The 25,150-nt window shown below is 58.5% G+C and overlaps 2 protein-coding genes across 3 annotated transcripts in view; both read left to right on the plus strand.

Moving 5' to 3' along the window:
- Plxnb2 (plexin B2) overlaps window positions 1-12,302 on the plus strand; it is a 32,210-nt gene extending 19,908 nt beyond the window's left edge. For both annotated transcript variants that reach the window (XM_048353631.1, XM_048353640.1), the window contains exons 7-38: window positions 35-161; window positions 997-1,150; window positions 1,843-1,957; window positions 2,039-2,147; window positions 2,250-2,351; window positions 2,682-2,774; window positions 3,013-3,094; window positions 3,169-3,329; window positions 3,419-3,567; window positions 3,725-3,833; window positions 4,010-4,146; window positions 4,311-4,481; window positions 4,844-4,973; window positions 5,075-5,302; window positions 5,423-5,599; window positions 5,687-5,826; window positions 5,998-6,098; window positions 6,236-6,465; window positions 6,546-6,727; window positions 7,004-7,070; window positions 7,238-7,384; window positions 7,718-7,874; window positions 7,984-8,084; window positions 8,161-8,245; window positions 8,430-8,584; window positions 8,662-8,822; window positions 8,939-9,086; window positions 10,534-10,598; window positions 10,775-10,850; window positions 11,288-11,362; window positions 11,447-11,583; window positions 11,667-12,302. In XM_048353631.1, coding sequence (XP_048209588.1) covers window positions 35-161; window positions 997-1,150; window positions 1,843-1,957; window positions 2,039-2,147; window positions 2,250-2,351; window positions 2,682-2,774; window positions 3,013-3,094; window positions 3,169-3,329; window positions 3,419-3,567; window positions 3,725-3,833; window positions 4,010-4,146; window positions 4,311-4,481; window positions 4,844-4,973; window positions 5,075-5,302; window positions 5,423-5,599; window positions 5,687-5,826; window positions 5,998-6,098; window positions 6,236-6,465; window positions 6,546-6,727; window positions 7,004-7,070; window positions 7,238-7,384; window positions 7,718-7,874; window positions 7,984-8,084; window positions 8,161-8,245; window positions 8,430-8,584; window positions 8,662-8,822; window positions 8,939-9,086; window positions 10,534-10,598; window positions 10,775-10,850; window positions 11,288-11,362; window positions 11,447-11,551 — 4,039 coding nt within the window. In that variant the 3' untranslated portion in view covers window positions 11,552-11,583; window positions 11,667-12,302. The remainder of the gene's footprint in view (window positions 1-34; window positions 162-996; window positions 1,151-1,842; window positions 1,958-2,038; window positions 2,148-2,249; window positions 2,352-2,681; window positions 2,775-3,012; window positions 3,095-3,168; window positions 3,330-3,418; window positions 3,568-3,724; window positions 3,834-4,009; window positions 4,147-4,310; window positions 4,482-4,843; window positions 4,974-5,074; window positions 5,303-5,422; window positions 5,600-5,686; window positions 5,827-5,997; window positions 6,099-6,235; window positions 6,466-6,545; window positions 6,728-7,003; window positions 7,071-7,237; window positions 7,385-7,717; window positions 7,875-7,983; window positions 8,085-8,160; window positions 8,246-8,429; window positions 8,585-8,661; window positions 8,823-8,938; window positions 9,087-10,533; window positions 10,599-10,774; window positions 10,851-11,287; window positions 11,363-11,446; window positions 11,584-11,666) is intronic.
- A 1,612-nt stretch (window positions 12,303-13,914) lies between these two features.
- On the plus strand, window positions 13,915-21,906 carry Mapk11 (mitogen-activated protein kinase 11). The gene is given in 17 exon segments (XM_048353320.1): window positions 13,915-13,954; window positions 17,021-17,065; window positions 17,068-17,115; window positions 19,095-19,219; window positions 19,434-19,492; window positions 19,571-19,648; window positions 19,719-19,782; window positions 19,875-19,922; window positions 19,992-20,106; window positions 20,420-20,491; window positions 20,690-20,769; window positions 21,141-21,162; window positions 21,165-21,218; window positions 21,299-21,375; window positions 21,377-21,463; window positions 21,465-21,480; window positions 21,827-21,906. Coding segments are annotated over 17 exon segments (1,110 nt in total).
- Window positions 21,907-25,150: the final 3,244 nt, after the last annotated feature.

The following is a 25,150-nucleotide window of genomic DNA, read 5'->3' on the forward strand; positions in this document are numbered from 1 at the left end:
TTAAAGGGTGCTAGAGTTGCCCTCTATCCTCCAGGTGCACCAGGAGGGTCGAGTGCCCACGGGCTGAGGAAACTGGCCATTGGTTATGGAGCCGAGACAGGACCTGCGTGGCCATCACTGATGCCCAACCACAGAACATGAGCCGGCGGGCCCAGGGAGAAGTGGGTGCAGGGGATGGGCAAGGGCGGGGATAAGGTTGCTGCTCCTGGCTTGGAGCTGTTGGACATTGCCCTTCTGGCCGGGGCTCTGTACCTAGAGAATAGCCAGAGGCCTTGTATGGGCACCTATACAAGGGCTTTCCAGAGGAAATGGAATCAGTGTCTTGAAGATAATCTGGCAGGCTAGAAGTGTGGCTCAGTGGTCAGAGTGCCCATTTAGGAAGTATGAGGCCTTGAGTTCAAACTTCAGTACCATTAAAAAAAAAAAAATCAAGTTGACTTTTGCTGGCATTAGTGGCTCACACCTGTAATCCTAGCTACTCAGGAGGCTGAGATCTGAGGACTGTGGTTCAGAGCCAGCCTGGGCAGGAAAGTCTGTGAGAGTCTTATCTCCAATTAACCACCAGAAAACTGGAAGTGGTGCTGTGGCTCAAGTGGTAGAGCGGTAGCCTTGAGCTGAAGAGCTCAGGGACAGCGCCCAGGCCCAGAGCTCAAGCCCCTGGACTGACAAAAAAAATTTTTTTTTTTTTGGCCAGTCCTGGGCCTTGGACTCAGGGCCTGAGCACTGTCCCTGGCTTCTTCCCGCTCAAGGCTAGCACTCTGCCACTTGAGCCACAGCGCCACTTCTAGCCATTTTCTGTATATGTGGTGCTGGGGAATCGAACCTAGGGCCTCGTGTATCCGAGGCAGGCACTCTTGCCACTAGGCTATATCCCCAGCCCATGACAAAAATTTAAAAAGGAGATAATCTGGGATGTTGGCCTGGCCCCTACAGGGCCTGCTGGAAACATGGGTGGGGCCGAGGGACTTGGTGTGAGCTCCTCCCCCCTTCCTGCAGGTGCAGCTGACTGTCAGCCCCCTCCCTACCCTGACCCCAGAGGACGAACTGCTGTGCCACTTTGGTGACTCGCCGACACACCCTGCCCGCGTCGAAGGAGAAGTGGTCATCTGTTATTCCCCCAGCAGCATACCCGTCACGCCGCCAGGCCAGGGTGAGGCACAGCTGCTTTCTGCACACAGCCCTGCACTTGTGTGCAGTCCGTTGGGTGCCGTATCAGAGCCAGTTCTGGAGTTCAGGCTGCCTTCGGGGGTCACCTCAAAGCCTGTGGGCGAGGCTGTGCAGAGAGCGGGAAATACCCCTGCCTAGAGAGCTGGCCCTGGCCCTGGCATAGGCTTTTTAAGTACCCTGTTGCACTTATTCAGGGCGTCGGGTGCCAGGGCCCAGGTACTGTCCTCTGTGTGGGTGTTCTTTGCTCCTCCCTGTGCTGTCCAGCCTGGGACAGGTAGGGCGGCCCTAAGGGCCGGGGTCCTGACTGTGTCACCTGAGAACTGGGGGCAGCAGGGCCACACAGTGACGTGGGCAGGGACCTGGCAGATCTTTACACTCAGACTTTGAGGAGCCACTGCTTTCTTTCAATGCTCACAGGAACAGGAGAGGTGGCAAATGCAGACAGCCCCTAGGGAGAAACATAAGCCCACCCCTGGGAGCTGACGCCTGAGCCCATGTCTGATGCAGGCGCAGGCCCCGCCGAGCCCCAGCGCAGTCGCTCCACATTGGGCCCTAAGGCCTTAAATCGCACCTGTTCTCAGCCTGTGGTAGGGTAGGGCGGAGAGCTGGAACTAGGGGAGGCCCATCTTTTGATCCTGGCTATCTCCTGACACAGTCCCTGCCTATCCTCTGCAGACCATGTGACTGTGAACATCCAGCTCCTCTTCAAACAGGGCGGCGTCTTCCTTACCTCCCACCAGTACCCCTTCTACGACTGTCCAGAGGCCATGAGTCTGGTGGAGAACCTGCCGTGAGTCCCATGCTGCCTTGAGCACCTCTCCCTCCCCCGCCCCACCTCAGACCCCGGCGCCACTCACAGCCCTCTCTGCAGGTGCATCTCTTGTGCCAGCAACCGCTGGACCTGCCAGTGGGACCTGCGCTACCACGAGTGTCGGGAGGCCTCCCTTAATCCTGAGGACGGCATCATTCGTGCCCACATGGTATGTGGTGTGCCCCCACAGTGTGAGCTGTGACCCTGTAATGAGGACCAGGGCTGGGGGCGGGGGGACTGCTCCACCTGACTAGCTTTTCTCTCTTCCCAGGAGGACAATTGTCCCCAGTTCCTGGACCCTAGCCCTCTGGTCATCCCCATGAACTTTGAAACAGAAGTGACCTTCCAGGGCAAGAACCTGGATACCGTGAAGGTGGGAGGGAGACCTGGATCTTGGGGAATTCCTGGTCCCACCTTTGCCCTCCCTCTCAGGGCCTTGCTTGGGAAGACAACAAGGGAGGGAGGTGTAGAGCCTGATGAGCAAGGTGGAGCCGTTGAAAGTGGGCTGGGTGATTAGGCTTTGCTATGGATCAGGTGGCGAGGTTCCCTGGGGACAGGCTCAGAGGGGCTGGTGGCTCCAAGGCACACAGGAGCACTGAGGGTAGAGCTGGGGATGGTAGTGGGGGCCGTGCTGCTAAGGCTATGGGGGAAGGAGCGCAGGTGAGCTGACTTGTGCAGAATATACTGATCAGATCGTCTGCAGGGCTCTTCTCTGCATGTGGGCAGTGACCTGATGAAGTTTGAGGAGACAGTGACGATGCAGGAACCGGGGACCTTCTTCTTTCGGACCCCAAAGGTATATACAGCTGTAGCGCTGACAGACCAGGCTACTGATGTTCTAGCTCCATAGGAAGCAGGTGTTTCCTCCCCCCCCCCCCACCTCTGCCTGTGTCACTGTCCTGAGGGTTCAGTCTTCCCCTTGGTGTCTGCATGTCTCTGACTTCTGGCCGCCTGGCCACCTGTGCTGACCCTCAGTACGGGGACTCTGAGGCTGGGGGTAGTCATCTCACTCCATATCCTGTGTGTCCCCCCAGCTCTCCTATGATGCCAATGAGACGCTGCCTCTTCACCTGTATGTCAAGTCCCACGGCAAGAATATCGACAGCAAGCTCCAAGGTGGGTGGCGCCTGGCAAAGGTGGCCCAGGCCTGGGGGGGACAGGCGGTTGGCTGACTGCACTCTTCTCCACAGTGACCCTCTACAACTGCTCCTTTGGCCGCAGCGACTGTAGCCTATGTCTGGCAGCAGACCCTGCCTACCGGTGCGTATGGTGCCGTGGGCAGAACAGGTGCGTGTACGAAGCGCTCTGCAGCAATTCCACTTCCGAGTGCCCGCCTCCCGTCATAACCAAGGTGAGTTCTGTTGCAGCCCCGGCTGTGTCCCAGCCATACATCCCCAGCCTGTCGTAGCCTCTGGGTCACTGGACTCTTTCTGGTTACAGATCCGGCCTGAGACAGGCCCCCTGGGTGGGGCCATCCGCGTTACCATCCTTGGGTCCAATTTGGGTGTCAGAGCAGATGATGTCAAGAGGATTACTGTAGCTGGCCAGAACTGTGCCTTTGAGCCAGAACAGTACTCAGTGTCCACCCGGTGAGTGAACAGCCGTCAGGCTAGAGCCCATGGTGGGGCCTAGGGCTCCAGAGACTGGGAGCTGGGTGGGTAGAGTCCAAGCCTGACGGACTCTGGGTACCCACAGCACACGCTCCCACATGTGCAAGAGCCAGCAGGGTTCTGTCTTCTCCACCAGGATCGTATGCGTGGTCGAGGCTGCCCAGGCCCCCTTCACCGGGGGTGTTGAGGTGGATGTCAATGGGAAACTTGGCCATTCACCACCCAGTGTCCAGTTTACCTACCAAGTAAGTGCTTTGGTTGGACTTGCATATTGGGAAGCTGTGAGTCTGGCCTCTGCTACTGACCCCTGGGTGGAGAGAAGGGCTGCTGAACTCTTAACCATGCCATCCCGTGGAGATCTGAGCCCAAAGGCTGTGGGCTGAGCCCTGCCCCTAACGCTGGCACGCCACCACTCTTTCAGCAGCCCCAGCCCCTCAGCGTGGAGCCGAGGCAGGGACCACAGGCAGGTGGCACTACACTGACCATCAACGGCACCCACCTGGACACAGGTTCCAAGGAGGATGTGCGGGTGACCCTCAACAACGTTCCTTGTGAAGTGTGGGTGTCACCCACAGCTGCTGAGTCTGGCTGGCCCTGGCCTTGGGGACAGGGTGGGGGCACTCCCACCATGACCTTGAGTCTGCCCTGGAGGGAGCAGAGGAACCAGCCTGATCTGCTGGCCTGGGGCTGAGGTTGATACTGACTAGCACCTCCCACCCTAGGGTAAAGTTTGGGGAGCAGCTGCAGTGTGTCACAGGCCCTCAGCCGGCTCCGGGCCAGGTGGCTGTAGACATCTCCTATGGAGGCTCCCATGTGTCCAGTCATGGTGTCTCCTTTACCTACTGTGAGAATCCGGTGCTACGGGCCTTTGAGCCACTGCGCAGCTTCGCGAGGTAGGGCTCCCCTTCCCTCTGACCCTCACCCCATAGGTGCCCAGCCCTCCCCAGTGCCATCTGTTGACCTGACTGGGTGACTGGAGCAGGGTTGGGCCGGGCCACACCACAGGAATCACGTTCTACATCTACGTGGGCCTCCTCCCAGGAGCCTAGGCAGGCCGGCTCAGGGCTGGGTGCTTTCCAGGCCTCAGGCGCTTTCCCCCACCTGACGCGTCACATGCTCCAAGTGTGCTTTCCGCTCTGCCACATTCCTGTGCTACAGGTGGGGCAGAGCCTCTAGGGCATCTACCCTGGAGCTGACTGACTACATACCTCTCTTGTCTGGCCAAGCCCACTCAAGCTGTGTTTTCTCCTTCCAGTGGTGGTCGAAGTATCACCGTCACTGGCCAGGCCTTTGGCCTCATCCAGAAGTTTGCCATGGTTGTCATCGCTGAGCCCCTTCAGTCCTGGCGGCGACGGCAGGAGGCTGAACCCCTGCAGCCCATGACGGTCAGACCTGGTGTGGGTTGGGGTCTTCGTTCCTATGCCAGTCAGTGAGAACATACTGTTGTCTGTGCCAAGTAGCCTGATGACCTGGACCCCTCCCGTAGGTCACCGGCACTGAGTACGTGTTCTACAATGACACCAAGGTTGTCTTCTTGTCCCCTGCTGTCCCTGAGGAACCTGAGGCCTACAACCTAACAGCACTGATACAGATGGATGGGCACCGTGCCCTGCTCAGGACTGAAGCCGGTGCCTTTGAGTATGTGGCAGACCCCACCTTTGAAAATTTCACAGGTGGTGTCAAGAAGCAGGTTAACAAGCTCATCCATGCCAAGGTACGGTCGGCCGGAAGGCCAGAGAACCAACGCCCTGTGTCCACAGGGGTCGTGGGCCCGCTGTCGGGGCTGAGGGCCCCTCATGGTCACACTGACCGCCACCAATTCCTCCACTCCCAGGGCACCAACTTGAACAAGGCAATGACGCTGCAGGAGGCCGAGGCGTTTGTGGGTGCCGAGCGCTGTGTCATGAAGACGCTGACAGAGACTGACCTGTACTGTGAGCCCCCTGAGGCTCAGCCCCCTCCTAAGCACCGGCAAAGACGAGACACAACACACAACCTGCCAGAGTTCATTGTGCGTGAGGGCAGGTGGGGGGAGGTGGGGCCTCAGTCCCGGGCCCCTTAGGGGAAGCCACACTACCGGGAACTCTCCTCCCTACAGGTGAAATTTGGCTCCCGGGAATGGGTCCTGGGCCGTGTGGAGTATGACACTCGCGTGAGTGACGTGCCACTCAGCCTCATCCTGCCACTGGTCATTGTGCCTATGGTGGCTGTTATTGCTGTGTCCATCTACTGCTACTGGTGAGTCCTCCCCCAGGCAGGCAGCCAGTGACGCCTGCTTCGCCCTGCCTGCCCCAGCCTCTCTGGACTCTGTGACCACATCTGCTGCTCAAAGCTTATAGGCGGAGCTTCCTAAGTTGGGGCTCCCTGGTGGCTGAACCACTGGGACCCAAGAGTACCTCTGCCCCATAGGAGGAAGAGCCAGCAGGCTGAGCGGGAGTATGAGAAGATAAAGTCTCAGCTGGAAGGTCTGGAGGAGAGCGTGCGTGACCGCTGCAAGAAAGAGTTCACAGGTAGGGTCCACGCAGGGCAGCGAGGTTCTTTGTGCTCACTGTTGCAGCGCCTGGACTCGCTGGCTGAGGGTGGGAGTGGTCAGGGGCAGCAGTGGGTGGCCCGGAACACCTCAGCCTTTTCTCTCACTCTCCCCCAGACCTGATGATCGAGATGGAGGACCAGACAAACGATGTGCATGAGGCAGGCATCCCCACGCTGGACTACAAGACCTACACTGACCGCGTCTTCTTCCTGCCTTCAAAGGATGGTGATAAGGATGTCATGATCACTGGCAGGCTGGACATCCCTGAGTCAAGGCGGCCCATCGTGGAGCAGGCCCTCTACCAGTTCTCCAACCTTCTCAACAGCAAGTCCTTCCTCATCAACGTGAGCACTTGGGGAGGACCAGGGAGGGGAAAGGCCATGGGACAAATGCCTGAGTAGGCTCTGACCAACTGGCCCCACAGTTTATTCACACCCTAGAAAGTCAGCGGGAGTTCTCGGCCCGGGCTAAGGTCTACTTCGCCTCACTGCTGACAGTGGCACTGCATGGGAAACTGGAGTACTACACAGACATCATGCGAACGCTCTTCCTGGAGCTCATGGAGCAGTATGTGGTGGCCAAGAACCCCAAGCTGATGTTGCGCAGGTACGGGACACGGGCAGGTGTGGGCGGGGTGCACAGGGCCGTGCTTGGGCACCCCAGGAGCCAATAGGTGACAGGAAGAGGCCCACCACTATCCTATAGTCTCTGCTGCTTACTTAGCCGCTGTCCCCTTGGCCTGAAGTCATGGTGGCCAGGCCACGCTGCCTGTGTGCCTACATGTGCATCTTAATGGATTCCCAGGGCCTAACTGGGAAGACCAGACAGTGTCAGCCCATGGAAGATCTGACTAGCCTCAGGTACCGCTTCTCTCACCCTCAGGTCGGAGACCGTGGTAGAGAGAATGCTGTCCAACTGGATGTCCATCTGTCTGTACCAGTACCTCAAGGTGGGCTTCTCCCTGGGGTCGAGGGAGGAAGGGTGAGGTGATGCTGTCCCCATACCCACCAGGCCATCCAGTGTCTCTGCTTGGGACTGGCCCGGCTGGAGGGGTAGTCTTTCCACCCCTGGTGTGGCCCCCACATCTCCCCCTCACACAGCCCCGTGTTGCTCCAGGACAGTGCAGGTGAGCCTTTGTACAAGCTCTTCAAGGCCATCAAACATCAGGTGGAGAAAGGGCCTGTGGACGCCGTGCAGAAGAAGGCCAAGTACACCCTCAATGACACCGGGCTGCTGGGAGATGATGTCGAGTATGCGCCCCTGGTAAGCCTGCATCCTGAAGGGTCATCACACCAGAGGGGTGAGCGGGGAGTGTCCGGGTGGTCCCTGTGCCCTCTGGGAGGCTGGGGCAGGTGGGCAGGGGGGCGTAAACATCTCAACCAAGAGCCAGCTGCCCCCTCAGTGCCCCATCCTGCGGCAGGGTGTGGTGGCGAGCTGTGTACACGTGTCACACTATGTGTACACGTGGTGGGGCCCGTCCGTGTTGGATAGTATGAGCCGACAGACCCTCACCTGCATCCTGAGTCTGGTGGTCCGGGGTGGGCTGTGGGCCAGAGGCCCCTTCTTCACGGCTGCTCATCCTGTGTTCCCTGGCAGACAGTAAGTGTCATCGTCCAGGACGAGGGGATTGATGCCATCCCAGTCAAGGTCCTCAACTGTGACACCATCTCCCAAGTCAAGGAGAAAATTATTGACCAGGTGTACCGCACACAGCCATGCTCCTGCTGGCCCACGCCTGACAGTGTGGTCCTCGGTGAGTTGCCTCCTGGGCTGATGGCCTCCATACCAGGGGGCGGACTTAGGCAGTGAGAGGGAGCCCTCGGTGGCCCCAGGGCTGCTAGAGACTGGGTTGTGTCCCGCAGAGTGGCGTCCTGGGTCCACCGCCCAGATTCTGTCCGACCTGGATCTCACCTCCCAGCGGGAAGGCCGGTGGAAGCGGATCAATACCCTCATGCACTACAACGTGAGTGGGAGGTGGCTGGGACGGGGGCCAGGCGCCCCACGGTGGGACCCTAGCCCCTTCTCATGTCTCTCTTCAGGTCCGAGATGGAGCCACCCTCATCTTGTCCAAGGTGGGGGTCTCCCAGCAGCCAGAGGACAGCCAGCAGGACCTGCCAGGGGAACGTGAGTCCTCACCCCCTGCCCAGTGCCTTCCAGCTCTTCCAGGACCACATTCACATCTGCTGCCACCTAGGGGGCGGGTGCTGCTGGGCCAGAATGGAGCCCAGGCCGCAGATGCCAGGCGCCAGTCCTGCCCTGCTGGGGTCTTGGGGCTGGGACCCGGTCCCCAGCTCTGTGCTCCCCCCAGGCCACGCCCTCCTGGAGGAAGAGAACCGTGTGTGGCACCTGGTGCGGCCCACTGATGAGGTGGACGAGGGCAAGTCCAAACGCGGCAGCGTGAAGGAGAAGGAACGGACCAAGGCCATCACGGAGATCTACCTGACACGGCTGCTCTCTGTCAAGGTGGGCGCCCATACATGTGCGTGAGCATCCATGTTTGGGGCCATGCCTCGCGGTCATGCTGAGCCCCTTTTCCACAGGGCACCCTGCAGCAGTTCGTGGACAACTTCTTCCAGAGCGTGCTGGCACCCGGGCACGCGGTGCCCCCTGCAGTCAAATACTTCTTCGACTTCCTGGACGAGCAAGCAGAGAAGCATGACATCAGAGATGAAGACACGATCCACATTTGGAAGACCAACAGGTGAGGCCTGCCCTCCCCTGCCTCCCCTGCCCCAGCTGGAAGGCCACCAGCTGAGGCCTGCCCTCCCCTGCCTCCCCTGCCCCACCATCCCCTTACTCTCTGTTGCTCTGCCTCAGTTTGCCACTCCGGTTCTGGGTGAACATCCTCAAAAACCCGCATTTCATCTTTGATGTGCACGTCCACGAGGTGGTGGACGCCTCGCTGTCGGTCATCGCGCAGACCTTCATGGACGCCTGCACCCGCACAGAGCATAAATTGAGCCGAGTGAGTGGGGCTAGGGATCAGCCCTCTAGGAGGTGTGGAAGGTCTGAGCAGGCCAGTGTTGGCGGGGTGACCTGGGGAAGCCATGGCGGTGTGGGTTTGCATGATCGAGGCTGAAACTCAGGGCACCGGCAGGTGGAAGGGGGCAGGCGTGGGGCTGCCTCGAAGGAGATCCCTGGGATCTTGCCCTCCTTTGCTGCTTCCTTTTGAGACCTCTCCTCAGGAAGATAGAGAAAGTGACTTTTACCACAAAATACAAAAACACGGCCAGGCCATCCCTGGTGGTCCTGGTACCACAGAGAGACGTTGTTTTCAATCTGTTCAGGATTTTCTCAGATTTCCCATGGCTGAACTTATCTAAACCTTTCCATCAACCCCAGAGGGTCTTTGTCTTCCCAGGTTCCTATGGACCAGAAGTAAAAGGCAGGCCTGACCTACCATTGCCTCCACAGGTCTAAGGAAAGCCTTTGATCTCACGCTGGGGCAACCCAGCACTGAGCCAGGCTCAGAAGAAATAGTCCCTTCTACCCGCAACCCATGTATTCACTGAACAGAGGAAAGCAATATTTTCCACTATATTAAACCTCTGTGTAAACTTCTAATTGGGGAGGGGGGGGAATATCAAGGAAAAAAAATACAGCCAGGCCCTGTATTTTTATTTATTTTTATTTTTTGCAAGTCCTGGGGCTTGAACTCAGGGCCTCTTTTTGCTCAAGGCTAGCACTCTACCATGTGAGCCACAGTGCCACTCTGGCCTTTTCTATATATGTGGTGCAGAGGAATTGAACCTAGGGCTTCATGTATACGAGGTAAGCACTCTTGCCACTAGGACATATTCCCAGCCCCAGGCCCTGTATTTTAAGGTGGCTTATACCTATAACCCTATCTACACAGGAGGCTGAGATCTGAGGATCACGGTTCAAAGCCAGCCCATGGCAGGAAAAGTCCATGAGACTGGTTGTGAGGCTTGAACTCTGGGCCTGGGTGCTGTCCCTGAGCTCTTCAGCTGAAGGCTAGTGCTGTACCACTTGAGCCACAGAATCACTTCTGGTTTTCTGGTGATTAATTGGAGATAAGATTAACACAGACTTTCCTGCCTGGGCTGGCTTTGAACCATGAGCTTCAGACGAACTCAGCCTTCTGAGCAGCTAGGATTACAGGTGTGAGCTACCAGCTCCCAGCTTCCATGAGACTCTTATCTCCAATTAACCACCAAAAAGACAGAAGGGGAGTTGTAGCCAAGTGGCAGAGTACTAGCCTTGAGCAAATAAGCTCAGGGATAGCACCCAGGCCCTGAGTTCAAGCCCTGGTACTGGCATTAAAGAAAAAACAAAAAGGTTTACTTGAAAGCCTTTTGGGAGTCTGGGCAGAGCCCCCATTCCTGCTCACTTTGGGGACCCTGAGCAGCTATGCCTGGCCCAGTGTCATTCACTGGCTTCATCTTCCACAGGACTCTCCTAGCAATAAGCTGCTATATGCCAAGGAGATCTCTACCTACAAGAAGATGGTGGAGGAGTAAGTGTCATCCTGCCCTTAATCAGATCTAGGTGCCACTCTCCACCCCTCTGGAGGGAGGTTTGGGGAACAGCTGTTTGTCTTTGGGAAACCTTGGTAACCAGCCTCAGATTCCCCCACCCTAGCCTTTCCTGCTACCCCCACCACTGGCCCTCTATAACTCTCCTACCCTGCAGTTACTACAAGGGCATCCGACAGATGGTGCAGGTCAGCGATCAGGACATGAACACACACTTGGCGGAGATTTCCCGGGTAAGGGATCCCAGGACCTGGACAGAGGGAAGATCCCCTGCTTGCTCCCCTCTGCTGAGCCAGGCGCTTACTTGTTGGGCAGGGGTGGCACTTTACAGATGAGGAGAGAAACATGGGCTGGCTGGGAGGGCATGTGGGGGGCAAGCCTGTGTTGCACCTCGGCAGGGGTGAACACTCACGTGTTGTAGGCAGTGAGCAGTTGGCACTGTCCTTTGCTGCCAGTGAGACTCGGCCGAGAGGCTGCTGTGGGTGCAGGTGCTCTGAGTGTGGGTTTGCCGGATGCAGCCCTATGCTCACATCTGTGATAGCGCCACACAGAGCTACATTACAGCCGGCCACTCCTGGCAGGGTGTCTTCGGTCCAGGCATCACCCTGCTCCTCAGCCTCACAGCTCCCATTGCCTCTTCCCTGTGCCAAGTGACACTCTTGTCCTCCAGGCGCACACGGACTCGTTGAACACGCTCGTAGCACTGCACCAGCTCTACCAGTACACACAGAAGTACTATGATGAGGTAAGTCCAAGTCCCTGGCCTGGGGTTCTGGAAAGCCCCTTCCGTCCCTTGCCCTTCCCTGTGATCTGATGAATACCCTCTTAGATCATCAATGCCCTGGAGGAGGACCCGGCTGCCCAGAAGATGCAGCTGGCCTTCCGCTTACAGCAGATTGCAGCCGCACTTGAGAACAAGGTCACTGACCTCTAACCTCTGACTGTCAGTGCTATGTCAAAGTGCAGGTATGTGACATCCCGGCTTGGCATCAGGCAGTCCCTAGGTCTGAGGCCACGTAAGTTATAGCTGACCTCTCTTCTCTCCACAGCACAAGATATGCCCTGGGCATCTGGAGGGGGTGCAGCGGGCTCACCTCCTGCTATAGACTGTAGTGTCTTTCTCCTGAGCAATACTGCCCGGGCACCCAAGCCAGCACCAGCTCCCACCAGCATCAGGCATTCTCTGTGTCGTCTCCTGAGCGACTTGCAAACGTGCCTTACACAACCACGCCAGGCCACTGGGGGCCGGGGGGCCTCAGCTTCCCCTCCCTGTGCACCCAGCGGCCTCCTCAGCTACCTTGGATCGGGTCTTGGGTAGGCTCCGCATACCTGCAGCCCCCAGGGCAAGCACCTGGACTGAGTGCCTGTCTGCCAGGTAGAGGGAGGAGAAAAAGCGGTACGATGCCTTCCTGACCTCACCTGGCCTCCCAGTGGGGTACAGGCATTTCAGGTGGACTCGGGGGCTGCTGGCCCCACCTTAAAGGTCAAACTGGACGTCAGACGTCGGGGCCCAGGTGGCCAGGGGACCCAGCAGACTGGTGATCCTGTTCTCAGCCTGTCAGACAGGTTGTCCTGAAGGCCCCGTCCAGGTCTGGGGGTACGGGGAGCAGCTCCACTAGGGCCATCCCACCCCTTTTTGTAAATCGTGTTGATTGTACATCCAATACAATGTCTTTTTCACTCTGCTGGTTGGCTCTGTTCCTTCGGAGGCTGCCTGTGGGTTCCTGCCTCCTTCTGCGTGGACAGAAGCAGATGGAGTACGAGGCCTGTCCTGATCTTGTACTTTCCACGTCCATTTCTGGGGTACAGGCAAGAGGTAGCACCTCATGGTGCATGTTTCACGAGCCCCTATGACATATAGCTCCTATAGGTGTGGTAGAGCAGCCCTGAAGCCATCTTCCTCTAATGCCATAACCCGCTCCAGGTCCATGGCTGGAGAGGCATTATGGCATCTAAGAGCATATTCTGATGGCTGGGGAGACTTGATAGGAGGGCCACCACTAAACATGAATCATCTCTTCTACGTTGGGATGGCACCGCTGAAGCCACATGAACATAGGCAGCTGCCCACTCCCAGGATAGAGTACAGCTGATATGCCAGAACTGAGACGCCTGAAGTGACACCTGTGGCCCAACACAGGTAGCCCAGGGATCTGGGGTCTCTAACACACAGAGAAGGAGTGGGGGGGAGGGGGAGACGGGGAGTGCTGAGACATGGGTCCCTGGCCTAGAGGCCTGGACTCCAGATTGAACCTCTGTATTACACTACCTTTGCCCCTTCCCAGTGGACAGTCACTAGGAGCCACAGATGCTGTCGGCTTGGGGGTGAAAGGGAGGGAGGCAGGTGGCCTAACGGTTCCCAGGTGGGGTCTCCACCCTTAGCCCCACCCCTGTGAGGACTGATAGCTATGTGGGAGGCTACAAGGCTTGTTCTTACACGGGGCCAGCTAGGGGTAGAAGCTGTGCCTCTGGGGCCAGGCATCAGTAGCTCGTGCCTGTAATCCTAGCTGCTCAGGAGGCTGAGATCTGAGGATTGCACCTCAAAGCTAGACCAGGCAGGAAAGTCCATAGACTCTTACCTCCAGACAGCTACCAAAAAATCCAGAGCACTAGACTTGAGCAAATAAGCTCAGGGACAGTGTACAGACCCTGAGTTCAAGCCCCTGTGCCAACATACAAACACTCGCACACGCACACACACACACTTTTTAAATGAAAAATAAAAAGGCCAACCTGTGCCTCTAGAGTGCCTGGCAAGCCAAACTTGAGTGGGTAGAATGCCAATGGACGTACAGATGATGTCCTGTTTTGTCCCTCCTCCTGTTTTCCTCCCAGTATGGAATAGAGAGAGATGAGAAGGGGCTCTGGGTAACTTTGCCCTTTCCAAAATCACCCCCTTGTTTTAGGTTTGTGTTCCAGGGAGTGCATTCTGCCCATAGGCAGAAGCGGGGAGGGGGCAAGTTGACCACTGGAAGGCTGTCATAGCTGTCCAGGGGGTACACATGGACAGTGGTGGGCAATGAACATGGAGAGAAGGGATAGGCACAATCACAGCACAGGAGGGAGTCAGAGGAGGAGGCTCTCGCACTATGAGCCTTTCCGGCTGCTCTGGACCAGTATCCAGCTGCTCCTTGGCCTTAGGCTTAGTCCTTCTTGCCTAGATGTGTCTACCTTCCTGTTTCACCTCCGGATCTGGAGACCGCCCAGCCCTCTGCTAGTCCTACCTACTCAAAGGACTTCTTTGACCCCTGCTAGGCCTGTACTTAAAGGGGCCTCCAGCACCTGAAACTAGCGGCTATGCCTTTGGCAGTAGTCCACTCCACTCCAGAAGGCAGAGGTATGTGCTGGCGGACACACGGGCTTCCAAGTGCAGCCTTGGGCTGGGGATATGGCCTAGTGGCAAGAGTGCCTGCCTTATATACATCAGGCCCTGGGTTCGATTCCCCAGCACCACATATACAGAAAATGGCCAGAAGGGGTGCTGTGGCTCAAGTGGCAGAGTGCTAGCCTTGAGCAAAAAGAAGCCAGGGACAGTGCTCAGGCCCTGAGTCCAAGCCCCAGGACTGGCCAGAAAAACAAAAACAAAAACAAACCAAGTGCAGCCTTGTCGAAGGATTTGAAGGCCCACTGCATGAGATCTGAGCCCACTTGGGCCCTTGTCTCTGGCAATGTTCAGCGCATGCCAAGATCAGGCAGAGGGTAGAGGATGATCAGGACTCCAGCAGATGTGCAGCTGCCTTTCAGCCAGCCCCTTCCCCCCTCTTGGATAGTGCTGAGCCACACACAGCCAATGGAGGCCGGGAAACAGCCCGGCCACAACAGATAGCAGCTGCTCCCTTCCCAGCCCCTGCCAACGCTCCCACTGCCCAGGCTCCCCTCCACCTCCTTGGGCTTTAGCTGAAGCTCCATTAACTTCACAGAAAACCTCAGCCACCTCAGGAAATGGTGGGGTGCCTCCCTTGGGGAGACCTGGCGGGGACGGGGACCACTCTCAGGCTCTTGCAGTAGGCCTTAGACCCCACTCTAGCTCACAGAGGCTGGAAGTGGCTGGGAGGCCCGAGTGCTCAGGACGGCTCTAGCTTCCTTTGCTGCCTGTGGGCCCACCCCACACAGCATAGATCCAGACCCTTGTGCTGGTGCTGTGCTGGTCTGTCTTAGTTTGGCTGTCAAGTCTTCTTATTCTGTACTGCATTACACTATATTGTAATAGTGCCCACTTTGTGGAGTGAGGGAAGTATGGATGCTAGGAAAGAGCTCCAGCACTGAGTTAATTTTTAGTTTAAAATGTATTTCACTGGAAGATTTTGTTTTTTTAAAAAACAAGCTGGGGCTGGGAATATGGCCTACTGGCAAGAGTGCTTGCCTTGTATGCATGAAGCCCTAGGTTTGATTCCTCAGCACCATATACATAGAAAAAGCCAGAAGTGGTCCTGTGGCTCAAGTGGTAGACTGCTAGCCTTGAGCAAAAAGAAGCCAGGGACAGTGCTCAGGCCCTGAGTTCAAGCCCCAGGACTGGCAAAAAAATAAAAATTAAAAATAAAACAAGCTGGGCACTGGTGGCCCATACTTATAATCCTAGCTACTCAGGAAACTGAGATCTGAGGATTGTGGTTCAAAGCCAACCCAGGGCAGAAAAGTCCCTATGAGACTTATCTCCAATTAACCATTCAAAAATTGGTATTGGAGCTGTGGCTTAAAGTGGTAGAGTGCTAGTCTTGAGCAAATAAGCTCAGAGACTGCATCCAGGTTCTGAGTTCAAGCTCTATGACAAAACAAAACAAACAACAACAACAAAAACGAGCTTGGGGACTGGGCAATGATAGTTCACACCTGTAATCCTAGGTACTCAGGAGGCCGAGATCTGAGGATGTGGTTCAAAGCCAACCTGGGTAGGAAAGTCTATGAGACTTATCTCCAATTAACCACCAGAAAACTGGAAGTGGCCAATTAACCACCAGAAAGTCAAAGTGGCTAAAAGTGATAGAGCACTAGCCTTGAGCAAAGAAGTATAGGGACAGCACCCAGGCCCTGAATTCAAGCCCCATGTCCCGCCAAAAAAGAAAAAAAAAAAGTTGGAAAGGGACAGCCCAGCCATGAAAACCCTTCCCGTCACATCCTCTGCCCTCCAGAGCTCAAGGGCCATTTTTCTACAGGGCAATGCTGCCCCAGTCCCTGTCACTGAAGTGAGAATAAAAAGGCATGCAGATGAAGTGGCGCTGTGGCTCAAGCGTAGGATGCTAGCTTTGAGCTGAAGAGCTCAGGGACGGTGCCCAGGCGCCCAGGCCCAGAGTTCAAGCCCCACGACTGACAGAAAGGCCTGCAGGGTGAAGGCCCATGCGGCCTAGGAACATTTTCCTGGTCACTAAAAGCAACCCTGAGCACACTTCTGCAGACTTCTGGGGCCTGCTTGGCCTCCGTGGGGGAAGGGCACGGCGGGCTGTGGGAGGTGACCAAGAGGGCACCTCTTCCTTCCAGTAGGAGGCCTGGGGCCAGCCCGGTGGACACAGTCCCCCCAGAGGCCCCCAGCTGTGGCTGCTGTCCCTGGTCCTGACTTGCCTGGTGGCAGGCTGACCTCTCCAGGCTGCCGGCCCGTGGTGCCCACCGCCCGGTGGAGAGGCAGGTCACCAACTCAGATCTGTCTGGAGGCGAACCACACTGCCAAGGCCGGCGCGACCCCCGCCCGGGCACCACGGCCGGCCTGCGGGCCATTCCCTGCGGCGGCCGGCGCCAACCCTCCCCGCCCCTCCGAGTTCCTGAGGTGGCAGGGCCTGAGGCCTCCGGCTGCAGGAGGAGGTGGGTGGAGGTGGGTGACCTGCAGGGGGTGCGCACGGGGGGGGGGGGGGTGCGGTGACCTGCAGGGGGTGCGGTGACCTGCAGGGGCTGCGCGGGGGGGGGGGGGGGGGGCGGTGACCTGCAGGGGCTGCGCGGGGGGGGGGGGGGGGGGGGGCGGTGACCTGCAGGGGGTGCGCACGGGGGGGGGGGGCGGTGACCTGCAGGGGCTGCGCGGGGGGGGGAGGGGGGGGACGGTGACCTGCAGGGGGTGCGCACGGGGGGGGGGGCGGTGACCTGCAGGGGGTGCGCGGGGGGGGGGGGGCGGTGACCTGCAGGGGGTGCGCGGGGGGGGGGGCGGTGACCTGCAGGGGGTGCGCGGGGGGGGGGGGGGGGCGGTGACCTGCAGGGGCTGCGCGGGGGGGGGGGGGGGGCGGTGACCTGCAGGGGCTGCGCGGGGGGGGGGGGGGCGGTGACCTGCAGGGGGTGCGCGGGGGGGGGGGGCGGCGCTTTGCCGGGCCCCGCCCGGTCTTCGGCCCGGGAAATCCGCCGGGCTCCAGCCCCGCCCGCCCCCTCGGAGCGCGCCGGGCACCGTCGGGGACGCGTCGGGCCCGCGCGCAGGTTCTACCCGCAGGGGCGGAACGGGAGAAGCGGACCGAGTGGGCGGCGCCCCAGCGGCTGCGGGGCTGCGCCCGGTGGGCTCGGGCGCCGGCGGCTCCGCCTGGAAGGGGCGGGCTCCGGACGTGCTGCCCTCCCCGCAGGGCGTGGGAAGGGGCCGCCCGGCCTCCGCCCTGGCCCGGCCCGCGAGCCCGGAGGGAGGCCCTGGAGACCCCGCGGGCTGGGGCGGGCCCTGGGTGGGGTCCTGCGGGGCCCGGCGGCCGGACGGCGGGATTTGGGCCCCTTTTCCTGATGGGGCTGTGCAGCTCCGACGCCACCCCGCCTTCCGGGCGGAGACTGCCCTCCCCCCCCACACCTTTCTAGGAGTCTCAGACTATAGACTGCATCCATACCCAGCTTACGGAGCACAGAACCCACCTTCTGCCTAAAATCCTTAGGGGATATCTACATGTACCCCAATTGTGTCACAACCCTGGGAGCTCAGACCACAGTCCAGCCCCACCCCTGCATCTAGGCCAGAGGCCTAGACAGTGATCTCGCAGGGGGAACGGGTGGGGATTGGGCAAAGGCCTTCACCTGGGACCTGAAACCGAAGGAGGCTGGCAGGGTCCTGAATTGTAGCTTCAGTGTTGACCCTGAGGGTGGTACCCCAATACCCAGGCCCATGCTGGGTGGTTTCCGTAGGGCAGGAAGGCTTGTACAGGCTGGGAGAGGACTTCTCAGGTCCTCTTCAGAGCTAGGGAATCTGCAGCAGGGTCAGAGAGCCCAGGGTGGGCTGAGCTCTTTCAATGTTGTCATCTGAACCTGTAGCAGAGTCTACTTCCAGTCAGAGCTTTATCTCTGAGACCTCTAGGGTAAGAAGACAGTGGAGGGTAATGTGAGACTAGCCTTAGGGGACTAATCTCTGAGAGTCTGTGCAATGGAGCCTAGGTCTCTACTACGCCCGACTTTGTTTACTCAGGTCTATTGCTGGGGGCACTAGAACTTGATTGCACTGAGGTAGTGGGACCCAATGGGACACAAAGATCTGCTGTTCGGTGAGATCCACTTCCTCACACTGCACCAAGGAGTGGCTCGGCCTCTTCCTGTTGGTTGTAAGGGACTACCTAGCTGGCTTTCCTCCAAAACCTCGGAAGTGCAGTGCAGAAGTAGCATGTTCACCCCAGCCCAACCCAGTGTGGATGGCGGGGGCTGCCTGCCTTCACTTGTGTGTGTGTGTGTGTGTGTGTGTGTGTGTGTACCAGTAATAGGGCTTGGACTCAGGACTTGGGCACTCTCTGAGCTTTTTTTGCTTAAGAATAGAGCTCTACCACTTGAGCCACACAGCTGTACTTCCAGCTTTGGGGCCCTTTATTTGTTAAGAGTTTAAGGAACATTCCTGCCTGGGCTGGGTTTGAACCATGATCCTCAGAACTCAGCCTCCTGAGGAACTAGGATTACAGGCCTACTTTTCAGTTGCTTAGTTACAAATCAAGTTGCAATAAACATCTCTAGGGGCTGGGAATATGGCCTAGTGGCAAGAGTGCTTGCCTCCTATACATGAAGCTCTAGGTTTGATTCCTCAGCACCACATATATAGAAAAGGCCAGAAGTCCTGCTGTGGCTCACGTGGCAGAGTGCTAGCCTTGAGCAAGGAGAAGCCAGAGACAGTGCTCAGGCCCTGAGTCCAAGCCCCAGGACTGGCAAAAAACAAACAAACAACAACAACCAAAAAACAACAACAACAACACCCACCTCTGGCTAATTTTTCCCGACAGGTTTTGAAAGTGTGGAGATGCTGGGCCCTGGGGGCTTGGGAGGCAGCTTCGAGCTGCCCCCTCCAGGCTAGGGTCCCTAGCTACAGGAGTGCTGGTGGCTGTCTTTCTTACTGTGAGTGAGGGCCGAGTTACTGGGGGGAGAATCGCGGAAGAAGAAGAGCCTGCCAGCCAACAGTACATGGTAGTCAGGCCGCGGGATCTCTGAGCAGAGGCATGGAAGTGTGTGGGCGACGCTGAGGCAAGTGTGGGCAGGGCCAGCTTCATGGGATCCAGGAGGGTCCGGTCTGCCCACGCCTGCCAGCACCTGGGCCAGGCTTGCCCCCGCCTCACCCCCTTACCCAGCTGTACCAAAAGGTGGCCTGGCCGTGAAGAAGCTGTCCCGCCCATTCCAGCCGCTCTTCCGTGTGTGGAGAACATACGGAGAGCTGCGGCTGCTCAGACACCTGAAGCGTGAGAATGTGAGGGGTGACCCTTGGGGAGGGCTGGGGCTCCTGGGGGGCATGCCTGGGGCAGGCCAATGGATGCTGCCTCTGGAGGGGCCTGTGGGAACGGGCACCTGGATTGGCACACCGGTCCCGTGCGGGTGGGTGAGCAGAGGAGCAGGGCAAGGACGTTGGAGGTGAAGGTGCCGGGAGTGACGCTCCACGCTGCCTGCCATTCTTCCCTGCCCAGGTCATTGGGCTTCTGGTTGTCTTCACACTGGCCACACCCATTGAGGACTCCCACCAAGTGTAAGTGGCTGGGAAGATGAGGTAGCAGCTGCTGGCGAGCGGCAGCCAGGCTCCGTTCTACCCCCACCCCGGCCGCAGGCACCGGGTGACTGCTTTGATGGGTGCCAGCCTGCACAACATTGTCAAGTGCCAGGCGCTGAGTGACAAGCATGTTCAGTTCCTGAACATGGACTGAAGGTGGGGTGTCTGGACTCTTCTGTCCCCTTGACTGCTGGGCAGGGGCCAGAGCCTGGACTCACCAAGTCTTCCCTTCCCTGCAGTACATCCACCCTGCGGGGCTCATCCGCCGGGTAGGTGTGGCCACGGGTAGGTGTGGCCACAGGTGAGGTGGGGGCCCGTCAGGCAAGGCTTCTGCCTGCTCTCACGTCCCATCTGCCCGGAGGACTTGAAGCCCAGCAACGTGGCAGTGATCGAGGGCTTCGAGCTCAGGGTGGGGGCTGGGGGGGGTAAGGGGGGAGAGCCCAGGGAGGGGGGCCTTTGAATGCCTGTGGTCCTCCAGATCCTGGACTTTGGGCTGGCGCGCCAGGCTGATGAGGAGATAACAGGATATGTGGCAACACACCGGTACCGGGCACCTGAGATCACGCTCCACCGCATGCACTACAACCAGACAGGTGCTGCCGACCCTCACCAGAGGCAGCGTCTGACCGGGGTGGGCAGGCAGAGCTTGCACCAAGGCCTGAGAAGGGTCGCTGGTGGTGGAAGTGAGAATCCTGGGAGGGGAGTACCCACGGCTGGGAGAGAGACAAAGTGCGGCACCAGCCTTGAAAATGTCCTGAAGCTTGGTGGGTGGTGGTGTCACCGGGCAGACTCTTCTCCCTTCTCAGGGCTAGGTATAAAGTCCTCCGGCCTGAGGGTCACTGGGCCGACTCCTCCCCAGCTTCAGGGGGACAGACTGACAGATGCGCTCCATTCCTCCCCCAACAGTGGATATCTGGTCTGTGGGCTGCATCATGGCTGAGCTTCTTCAAAGAAAAGCCCTCTTCCCTGGGAATGACTGCATCCTTAGGAGCAGGGGTAGAGGATGCTCTTGAAAGGCAGGAGTTGGCTCTAGACCTTTCTGGCACATCTCTCGTTGCCTTTGCCCCATGACATGCCTCGCGGAGCCCACTTTTTTTCAGCTACAGCACAGTAATGCACCACATCCTGGGGCCTGAGGGCTGGAAAAGTTTGTGGTGGGCAGTGGTGTTTCCTGAGCCAGGTAGACGTTGAAGCACATCATGGAAGTGGTGGGCACACCCAGCCCTGAGGTTCTGGCAAAGATATCCTCAGAGCCTGTAAGTCAGTGCCCAGCCACCAGCTCCCTCTGGGGAAGGGGTACGGTGGGCCCCGTGTGGGAAAGAGGCCAGGGCATGCACCCAAGTGCAAGTGGGGGAAACAGGCTCACTGGGAGGACATTCCTGGCAGGAGGGAACAGAGGACAAAACCACAATGCCAGCCAACTGCTGGCTATGGTGGTGGGGCTGGTGGAAATGCTCATGCCCAGCTCCTGCAGGCCTCGGGGCCCGGATGGAGAGCTGGCCCCATCCCATCCTATAGAGGGGCCTGGGCAGACCCGGCCTATCCTTCCTTGCCAGCCCTCTGCCCAGTCGGGGGCAAGGGGGGTAGGGTGAACAGCCCCCTCCAGGCTCTCTTCATAGGCCACCAGGCCTGGACGTACATCCAGTCTCTGACCCCCAGCCCCAGAAGGACCTCAGCAGCACCTTCTATGGATCCAATCCCCTGGGTGAGGACAGGCCCTGAGGTAGCCTGTGCCCCACGTCTAGCTCTGGGTGTGGAGCTGACCCTGCCGTTGGCCTTCCTCAGCCGTGAACCTCCTGGGGAGGATGCTGGTGCAGGACAGCGACCAGAGAGTCGGTGCCGTGGAGGCCCTGGCCCGTGCGTACGTACTTCAGCCAGTACCACAACCCGGATGACGAGCCAGAGGCTGAGCCTGACGATGACAGCATTGAGGCCAAGGAGCACACACTCGGTGGAGGAGTGGAAGGGTGGGCACAGAGCAGGGGGCAGGGAGACTGGGGAGGAGTGGTGCCCAGGATTCTAAGGACTGCATTCCTTCAGAGCAGGGTTCTGCCTCTTCCCCCCCCAAAGACTCTGTACTCTCTCCTCATGTTGGTCTGGGAAGTGGGGGGCAGCACACTCCCTCTGCCGCGTGGGCCGGTCGGGATGGGTGTGTGGCCAGCAGAGGCGTGCTGGGCAGCACAGGACTGGCCCTGGGGCTCAGCCTCTTGACTGAAGCTGCTCCAGGGTGGTGGGTGTGGGCTAGGCAGCAGGTGCCAGGCGGTTTGGGCTGGAAGCAGCACAAGTTCACCCTTTTTCCCTCACCTCTCCCAGAGCTCACTTACGAGGAAGCCCTCAGCTTCAAGCCCCTCGAGCCACTGCGACCACCTGGGACCTGGGAGATTGAGCAATGAAGTGTTTGGGAGGGAGGCGCTGAGCAGTGAGGTGCTCCTCAGTGAGCCAGGTTTCTCCCAGAGATGCCACAAGGCTGAGGATATGGCCTAGTGGCAAGAGTGCTTGCCAGAGATGCCACAAGGCCAGACCAGAGCCTGGCACCTTTCCCTTGGGGGGAGTCTGAACTCACTTGGATGCACAGTGTGTGCATGTGTTTCTGCCCTGTGTAGGAGTCTGGACAGAAGTGTGTCTAGACTTCCCTTGTCCCCCCACCCTCTCCCAGACACCAGGTTCTTTCTCCCTTGGGACCCCACTGTGTAGGGCCTGGAAGCCACAGAGAGTCCCCTGGGGAGGGGCAGTATTCATGCCCAGATTGCCTCTTCCCTGGAAGGCTGTCTGGAATGGGAGAAGGGCAACTGGGAAGTCCCTAGAGACCCAAAGGAGGGGTTCCGTGGTCAGAGCTGCTCAGCCTGGAAGCAGGGGTAGCTGCCCTGGGAACTGATGAAGCCCACAGTCTGACCATTGAGGCAGGGCCAGACCCCCACCAAACGTGGCATGATTTCCTTGCAGAGTGTAGGGCAGGGACAACCACCAGATAGCCGATCCCATTTGCCTGCAGCCCTGTTTGCAGGTGATGACTGTATACTCCTGCAGTTTACATGTCAGGGCATGTGCCGGCATGTGCTGGTGTGTGGAAGTTGGTGAGCATCCAAGGGCCAGCCATGTCTGATGGGGTGGCCACACTCTTGCCTCCCTGCTGTCTGAGGGGTATTGACTCTGATGTACACCAGGCTTAGGCCCTGGGGCGGGGCGGGGAGGTAGGACGTATCTGTGCACAATTCAGTATTTCTAAGGCACAGAGCTGCAGCAGGCAGCACAAGGGCACAGTGTACTGGGGAGCTGGTGTCAACCTTGAGGACGTGAGGGCTGGGAGCACACATGGATGTGAACCTGTAGACTCCTCCCCTGGGCCGGGCTCCAGAGCTGACAGTCCTCTGCCCACGCTCTGCTCATTGCTGTGGCCCTGTAGCAGGTCTGAGGTGCCCTGCTCTGTGGGTGGGTGGATCTCTGTAGTTTACACACCTCCAGCACCTTCAACCTCTGCACTGGTTCCTTGGTCCCCAGTGAGACCAGCAGCCATCTTCAGGTATCTCACTGCTCCCTGAAGGATCTGAGTCCATAAGGCCAGAGGGAGCTGAGGTTCATGGGGACAGGGCATGCTAGGCACTTACCCACGAATATCCCAGCTGCCCTGTGCACTGGTTTCAGTAGGCAGGCTTGGCTCCTAGCCCAGACCTCGTCCTTCCTCTCACTCAGTCAAGGATGCTGGTCAGGAGTCAGTTGGATGCCTCTGGAAGCAAAAAGCCTACCTTTCCCCAGGGGCTGGTCAGGGTGGGGGAATACCTTTCCTTCCTGGTTAAGGGACAGAGAGGCCACTTTAACCAGGGATCCATCCAATTGCTGCTACTACAACTTACAGATAAATTCCTTCCCCTGGCCTGATGCAGTGGCTTACATCTGGAATCCAAGCTACTCAGGAAGCTGAGGACTGAGGATCACAGTTTGAAGCCAACCCAGATAGGAAAGCTCATGAGGTTTGTTGTTGTTGTTTTTGCTAGTCCTGGGGCTTGAACTTGGGTCTGGGTGCTGTCCCTAAGCTCCTTTTGCTCAAAACTAGTGCTCTAGCCACTTGAGCCACAGTTCTGCTTCCAGCTTTTTCTGTGATTAACTGGAGATAAGTGTCTGGGACTTTCCTGCCTGCCTTGGCTTCAAACCAAGATCTTCAGATCTCAGCCTCCCGAGTAGCTAGCATTACAGGCACATGCTACCATCACCAGACATTCATGAGATTCTTATCTCCAATAAGCTGCCCTTTAAAGGAGCAGAAAGTGAAGCTGTGGCTCCAGTGGTAGAGTGCTATCCTTGAGCAAAAAAGCTCTTGGACAACTCCCATTCCCCGAGTTCAAGCCCCAAGGACTGGCACCCAAAAACATCCTTTCCCTGGGCTTTAGATCTCCAAGACAACCAAGTGGTATCGTAGGAAGCCCTGGAGAGGAATCCAGTGCTTGGGAGTAGTGCATGAGAGCAAAGCACTTCTGGAGCCCGGGCTGACACCAGATCCATGGCCCTCTTGCAGAGGAAGAGTAAGGAGATCTGGGGGGCTCCCTGGAGGGGTAGGTGAGCTGCCTGTGACAGCCTAAGGCTCGAGGGGTACAAGGTGCAGACACCTCTGCTCACATCACCGGCTTGGGCAAGTGCTAGATCACAAGCAGAAGCCCAGGTGTAAAGCTGCTCTGGCTGGCCTTGGGCTGCTGATTCATGGCCGGCAGGCGGGGCATGGAGGGCCGGGCAGGGGTTCTGCGGATCCTGTTACCCACCAGCTGAAAGAGTGCCTGGGCGGACCTGGACTTCACTGAGCTGTGGGACAGGGTTGAGGCTTTGCCCTCCAGGAGCATTTGGGCCAGGGCTGGACTAGACCTTACAGAGGATGCCCACAGGAGAGGCTGGGAAGGAGGCCAAAGCAGGACCTTCCTTCATGCGGAGGGCAACCACACCTGTGCAATGATGCTCGGCCTGGACTCTGAAGGACAAGCAGGACAAGGGGTGGGAAGGCACCGGTCTTTGCAAATGCTTGAAGCAGATGCGCCTATGCCAGGCGTGGGGCCAGAAGGGGTGGAGGTGCCAAATAGCCCTGCAGGGACAGTGAGTGCAGCCTTTGGCTCCGAGGCTGAGGGACAATGGCCACAGAATTGAGGTGGGCAACTGGGGGTGGCTCCTCGGAAGGCTGCCATCTGAGGATGCGGGTTTGAAACCAGCCTGGGCAGGAAAGTTTGTGAGACTCTTTTTATCTCCAATTAACTACCCCCCCCCCCAAAAAAAAGCTAGAAGTGGAGCTGTAGTTCAAGTGGTAGAGCACTAGTTTTGAGCACAGAAGCTCAGGGACAGCACTCGGGCCCTGAGTTCAAGTCCTAGGACCCTCACGAGGAAAGGAACACGAGGTGGGGCATATAGCCTGTCAAGTTTGAGAGAGGGAGAGGGGGCGAGGGGGGAGAGAGGGAGGGAGAGAGGGAGGGAGGGACACCCCTCCAGCACTAAGAAGAGTGGCATGCAGGTCAGGTGCTGAGCGCAGGCAGCAGCGGACTCTCCTGGGCGGGGCAGTACCGTCCTGGACGCCCAGGTGCCTTCGGAACGGGGCTGGACCGCCCGGCGGGCGCGGCGGGCGCGGCGGGCGGGCGGGCGGGCGGGGGGGGGGGGGGGGGCCGG

The sequence above is a fragment of the Perognathus longimembris genome, chromosome 1, assembly GCF_023159225.1.
Source record: "Perognathus longimembris pacificus isolate PPM17 chromosome 1, ASM2315922v1, whole genome shotgun sequence".
Lineage (NCBI taxonomy): Eukaryota > Metazoa > Chordata > Mammalia > Rodentia > Heteromyidae > Perognathus > Perognathus longimembris.